This window comes from Camelina sativa, chromosome 2, assembly GCF_000633955.1.
Source record: "Camelina sativa cultivar DH55 chromosome 2, Cs, whole genome shotgun sequence".
Taxonomy (NCBI): Eukaryota; Viridiplantae; Streptophyta; class Magnoliopsida; order Brassicales; family Brassicaceae; genus Camelina; species Camelina sativa.
Genome location: NC_025686.1, coordinates 13,544,038 through 13,550,048, shown reverse-complemented (window position 1 = coordinate 13,550,048; position 6,011 = coordinate 13,544,038). Strand labels below are relative to the sequence as shown.

Sequence of the window (6,011 nt, the reverse complement as noted above, 5' to 3'; positions counted from 1 at the left end):
CTAGAAATGGCCTTTTTGGTTTAGTAAACACGGTAACTTCGTATAGAGAAAAAGTTTATGTGCACTCGAAAATAGTTCTCTCTTGCCTCTCTTTGTCCAAGTTGGTTTCCTTAATGTTGGAGTAGATTTGCATATGACTTGGTGCACATATTCTGAGGGAACTTCAGCAGCAAATGAAGATGGTGAAATAACACACAAGAGTGAGTTCGGGTTTGCAGCCTCTTCAAGTAACTGGATAGATTGGACAATGTTTCTCTGGTTCCCTTTTTAAACAACAGAATATGAGTTCGTATTACTTTTTTTGTTTTTGTTTTAAAGTTACTTGAGATCACATCAACTATGAAAACCTTTTAGATTGAACAGTTTCAAGTATTTTTACACTTTCCTCCAGTTTTCAATGTTTCCATTGTTTTCTTTTTTCTTTTGTTCACTTGCATGTTTTAAGTATACCGGAAGATGCCTACTGAGATAAGTTAATCCATAAAAATAATTATGACACACTCTCAGTCAAGTTTGAAGCTCTTCTATGGGCAATGCAATGGGGATTGATTGTCTAATCCAGCTTTTGGGATTGATTGTATGTAGTTAAACTAATTCGACTAGGTTTGGAACTCTAAAGTTGACCACTTCTTTTCCAATAACAGTGTGGCTTGTCTCACCAACTCTAGTTGAGTAATAAAAAATAGATGTTTGATGTCAAAGAGGAAAAATAAATACTAAAAAACTCTCAAAAATTACTGAACCGTTTACAAAATGAATTCTCAGGATATATCAAAATTTATAGATCCTTATGAAAACCTATTCTCTAATTTTCAATCTCTAGTCATAATGATTTGTGAGTGATGATCCTGAAGAACTCATCATCGAGCTTTCTGTAAAACCCATCCCGAAGAGTTGGTTTCACAGAGGTCGTGCATCACCTGCGGCAACACAGAGTCAGAGACTAAAACAACAACACTTTTGGTCAAAACACAGAAAGTAGAAGAGAACTCAAGTGAAGACCTTTATGTATTCGTTGTTGGTGATTTCACGTTTAAGCTCGGTCCTGCCTTCTGTAAATACCTGAGCCTTCATAAGCCTTGTTCCAGGTGGATTATCACGTAAGAGCTTAATCACCACTCTCCTGATGATAACGAACACAGACATTAGAGTTTCCACAGAAACATAAAGAACCAATGTGAGTATGCTCCAACAAACAAGTAACCTCAAAGCATCATATTCTGGGTGGTCTGGAGACGACTTAGAGACAAAAGAGCCGTAAATGTCAACAGCCACATCACTTATAGCTTTTTGGAGAACGTCTTGGTAAGCATCTACAGCTAACGCCACATTCACTGCCATGCCCGAATCAGCTTTTGGATTATTCGATGTCGAAACTGCAAGATCCCTAAGTCCTTGGCAGATTGTCTCGTAGCTGCACAAAAAAATCCGTTTCATATCCAATAATCTGAAATATTTCAAAGTTCAGATAATTGAAAAGTATAATTCTAACGAATCTCACCTGCAAACTTTGTGAGTTTGAAACACCTTCTTTAAGGCCTTTGGTAACGCCCTTTCAAGTTCCGGTGGCATTGTTTGTCCATCAGCACGAGGTATCGTATTTCTTGAACTTCCTCCTTTGTCAGAGAGGGTTGTTGGAACCTCCGGTTTAACTGTAACTGATGCATTTTTGCCAACAACATTCCTCCTGTTATTAGCTCTACTTTTTCCTCCTTGGGTACTCATTACTGACTCTAGCTTCTTTTTCTTTTCCGTAAGAAAATTATCTTGCTCCGTAACAATCGCTGGGTAGGATTTTATGAATGAGACATCAGTGGGCTCTTTGAACTTCCAATCGTTTAGCAGAGGCCTTTCTTTGGCAAATGCAGTCAACATAGTTTTCGCCTTATCCTTAAGGCCACCCATCGCTTCAACCTCGGAGTACTTTATAGTTGTCTTCTTGCTGAACAGACACAGGAGATAATCCCTGGAAGCTCCTACAGGCCCGTCTAGTTTTAGTAGACTAGTTTTGGGAGTCCATAAACCTTGAACTAACCAGCCATATTCTTGGAGGGCCTCTAAGAAATCCTCGTCTGAGAACTCAGAGGCATAATGCTTAAGAACACTGTATCGAAGCAGCGGTGGTCCCTGTTATGATAGAACGAGTTAGACAAATGGCTTATATTTTACTCAAAACTAAAAGAGCACAAACCATATAACTTTCATCTTGAAAAACAGAAAAGAACAGGAAATTGTGAAACATAACGCTGACTACAATAGCTACCAACCTCGCAGAGCAACTTTTGCACACGTTCTTTAAGTGGTAAGGAGAGCAAGTCCCTGTAGGCAGAAGACTACATCTTAAGGAACATAATAAAAGGGTGCAAACGTTGACTAGATGACACATGAGACCAGACATTGGTAAAGCGACAGTGAATTTTCTTTTTGATGAATAGATGACAAATGTTAACTAGATGACCCTGATATATTGTACCTTTTCGATGTTTCTTTCGATTCAGAGTTTTTGTTGCTTCCTCCACGGCACAGTTCATTGATATAAACGCCCCTTCAAGGAAATACAAGTTTTACGGTAAGCAGGAAAGCCCCAAATTCTCTAAGGCGAACTAAGTGAAAAGGAAGACATCATACGGGCTCATGTTGAAATCTAATGAAGAGTTGCCATTCGACATCATCCCGTTAAGATATTTGGAGCAACTTTCGGACTGAAGTCCATGATACGTGAGTGCAACCCAATTCTAAAGGAAGAAGAAAGATAGCAGCATAAGTTTACCAAGCCATATCCACCAACAAACCAAAGAAAAGATCACATAAAAGCTAAATAAAAGTCATACATCTTCATTATTTGGTTTCTGATCCGTCGAAGCCTGCACTCCCTTGTTCTGCCACAAATAGAATATATAGACTCAAAACTAGAATCACGTAAACGGTGGCATAAGCGTAGCCAAACTACTCAGGCCAATCTTTGACACAGCAGAAAGAAGAAATGAAATAGAAATAAGACTGAGCAATAATGCTAAATCTTCAGCGCTTTAAAAATTGAACCAAAATCAATAAACCTCAATTCTTTTGCAAATTTTGGATCATGATCTATACCTGTTTTTTGGATGTTCCGACAGATTCTTCAGTGGATTCTGCTTGTTTCTTTTTGCCGTCAGATGAAAGATACTGCATAGACGGTCGAAGCTGAGCAACAGCATGAACAGGGTTCAAATGTAACTGCAAGTCAACAAGTCCAAAATTAATAAGGTATCCAGTCCACATTCCACAACAATGTTATCAAGCTTTCGAAACGAGGAAAACAATACCTTATCACCTGAAAGAACCCCAACAGCATAATCCAACGTAGGAGGCTGCTTCCAAGTTGTTTTCAAAGTCTACCAAAATGAACAAAGAAAAAAGAGAAATGAAGTTGCATCACAAAGATCAAACATAAATCAAGGTTGGAAACTAAAACCCTACCTGCTTAGTCATATTTACTCCAAACGTGGAGTCATAGTTCTTCGAATGAACATCCATAGACAAATCAATTTCCACTTGCGATGTAGAAGGATTCACTCTAACCTTAAAACACATAAATAAACGAAAAGATTAGAACCAAAAGAAAGATGCAGATCAAGTAATAGCAATACACAAAGTAGAACACTCACTTCTTGGCATCGCTCATCCATTTCGTATGGACGCCAAGACGGTCTTAGAGGATATTGTAGAACATAAAGCTGTCACATTTAAGAAACACACACATTAATCAAAACTCCATAAACAATTAGGAAAACCAAAAATGTCGTTTGAAGAATCTAATCCAATACAGACCTCGGTATTAGCATCAATAGACGGTTTGAAGAAAACATCGATTTCACGAACAACAACATCTTCTTCTTCTTCTTCTTCTTCTTCATCTTCTTCCATTTTCTCTTCCTGTAACGGAAGCTGTTCTTCCACAATCAACTCAGTTTCCATGATCTCCGGCTCTTTATCAACTTTTGGATCAATCTCCATTTTCACAGCACCATTATAGACCTCAGGTGGTTCAACCTTAGCAGCACCAGTGGACTTGGCATCAACGTCATGCTCACTCTTGCTCACAGACTCAGTTTGTGACGACGCCGGCTGCTCCGGTTTAGCTGCAGGGGGTTCCGGTTTAGGTTTCGGTTTAGGCTTCCCGGCACGGCCAGGTGCGAATCTACGGGTTTTAGCAACCTCCTTTGGCTTGGGTTCATCATCAAAGTCCATATTTTTTTTAGCTTTTTGCTTCCTGTGACAATTGCAATTAAGGGTTTTAATTCATCAAACAAAACAAAAGACCGATCAAACCCAATACGTAATCATAACAAAGATTCAAACTTTGTCTAAATCACTATTTTAAAAACCAATACTTTCAGAAATCTTAATCGATAAATCTTGAACTGTTACGAACTGAGATAGAAACGGAAAGTGTGCACAAGAAAGAAACAAGGTAAAAACCTGTAAATCAAGAACAGAAGAGAAGATATAGTCACACTCCTCCGGGCAAAAGAGAAACGTCGGCGAAGAAAGTGAAAGACTGAAAAAAAAAAAATTGAAACCTTTAAGGCTCGAACCAGAGATATATGAAAACAAAAACTCGATATTATGAGACGAATTCTCCAACAGAGCTAGTAAACCTTTTAGGGTTTTTTTGTAAAAACTAATATTTATTGAAGTTATAAGACCAATTGGGGGAGTATTAATTAAGTTTAGAATATTTAGTGTATTTAATATATTAAAATCATTAAAAAATAATGAAAATATATTATTAGTTCAAATATGATGATCTATGTCTCTTTATAAAACTTTAATTGTATATACTGATTTATAATCAAGAAGAAGAAAAAAAAACAATCCTACTATATTAATTGAGAAGTACAAATATGAAATTAACCTTAAAATGTGTAAAAAATTACATTCAACTGCCATTAGAAAAAATTAATTAAGCTTAATGAACTAATTTAAGTAAATATAATTAAATTAAAAATAAAAACACTCACATATCAAATACTAAAAAATCTAAAAAAAATCTAAAAAAATATTTTCTCTCTCTAATAAATTATGGACGAAATTACTAATTNTACCTTTTCGATGTTTCTTTCGATTCAGAGTTTTTGTTGCTTCCTCCACGGCACAGTTCATTGATATAAACGCCCCTTCAAGGAAATACAAGAGGATATTAAGAAAAAGAAAAAGTTTAAGGTAAGCAGGAAAACCCCAAAATCTCTAAGGCGAACTAAGTGAAAAGGAAGACATCATACGGGCTCATGTTGAAATCTAATGAAGAGTTCCCATTCGACATCATCCCGTTAAGATATTTGGAGCAACTTTCGGACTGAAGTCCATGATACGTGAGTGCAACCCAATTCTAAAGGAAGAAGAAAGATAGCAGCATAAGTTTACTAAGCCATATCCACCAACAAACCAAAGAAAAGATCACATAAAAGCTAAATAAAAGTCATACATCTTCATTATTTGGTTTCTGATCCGTCGAAGCCTGCACTCCCTTGTTCTGCCACAAATAGAATATATAGACTCAAAACTAGAATCACGTAAACGGTGGCATAAGCGTAGCCAAACTACTCAGGCCAATCTTTGACACAGCAGAAAGAAGAAATGAAATAGAAATAAGACTGAGCAATAATGCTAAATCTTCAGCGCTTTAAAAATTGAACCAAAATCAATAAACCTCAATTCTTTTGCAAAATTTGGATCATGATCTATACCTGTTTTTTGGATGTTCCGACAGATTCTTCAGTGGATTCTGCTTGTTTCTTTTTGCCGTCAGATGAAAGATACTGCATAGACGGTCGAAGCTGAGCAACAGCATGAACAGGGTTCAAATGTAACTGCAAGTCAACAAGTCCAAAATTAATAAGGTATCCAGTCCACATTCCACAACAATGTTATCAAGCTTTCGAAACGAGGAAAACAATACCTTATCACCTGAAAGAACCCCAACAGCATAATCCAACGTAGGAGGCTGCTTCCAAGTTGTTTTCAAAGTC

General features: G+C 36.9%; 2 protein-coding genes across 5 annotated transcripts in view; both read right to left on the bottom strand.

Annotated features, from left to right (window-relative positions):
• LOC104723984 (DNA-directed RNA polymerase III subunit RPC5) overlaps window positions 1-4,593 on the bottom strand; it is a 6,806-nt gene extending 2,213 nt beyond the window's left edge. Inside the window, exons 1-14 of one of the 4 annotated variants that reach the window (XM_010442420.2) lie at window positions 4,462-4,592; window positions 3,811-4,252; window positions 3,648-3,716; window positions 3,460-3,561; window positions 3,306-3,374; window positions 3,094-3,216; window positions 2,832-2,879; window positions 2,629-2,735; window positions 2,474-2,545; window positions 2,268-2,319; window positions 1,502-2,127; window positions 1,205-1,414; window positions 1,003-1,123; window positions 643-920 (exon numbers count right to left, since the gene is read on the bottom strand). In XM_010442420.2, coding sequence (XP_010440722.1) covers window positions 861-920; window positions 1,003-1,123; window positions 1,205-1,414; window positions 1,502-2,127; window positions 2,268-2,319; window positions 2,474-2,545; window positions 2,629-2,735; window positions 2,832-2,879; window positions 3,094-3,216; window positions 3,306-3,374; window positions 3,460-3,561; window positions 3,648-3,716; window positions 3,811-4,230 — 2,079 coding nt within the window. In that variant the 5' untranslated portion in view covers window positions 4,231-4,252; window positions 4,462-4,592 and the 3' untranslated portion in view covers window positions 643-860. Of the gene's footprint in view, window positions 1-642; window positions 921-1,002; window positions 1,124-1,204; window positions 1,415-1,501; window positions 2,128-2,267; window positions 2,320-2,473; window positions 2,546-2,628; window positions 2,736-2,831; window positions 2,880-3,093; window positions 3,217-3,305; window positions 3,375-3,459; window positions 3,562-3,647; window positions 3,717-3,810; window positions 4,253-4,373; window positions 4,437-4,461 lie in introns of those variants that run through there. The other 3 variants (XM_010442449.2, XM_010442425.2, XM_010442432.2) reach the window with 3 other exon arrangements.
• Window positions 5,078-6,005, bottom strand: LOC104751680. The gene is made up of 5 exons (XM_010473685.1): window positions 5,942-6,005; window positions 5,730-5,852; window positions 5,468-5,515; window positions 5,265-5,371; window positions 5,078-5,159 (listed from the first exon to the last, which is right to left on the bottom strand). Exons 2-5 carry the CDS (start codon window positions 5,805-5,807, stop codon window positions 5,078-5,080), a joined length of 315 nt encoding a protein of 104 aa, XP_010471987.1. The 5' UTR covers window positions 5,808-5,852; window positions 5,942-6,005.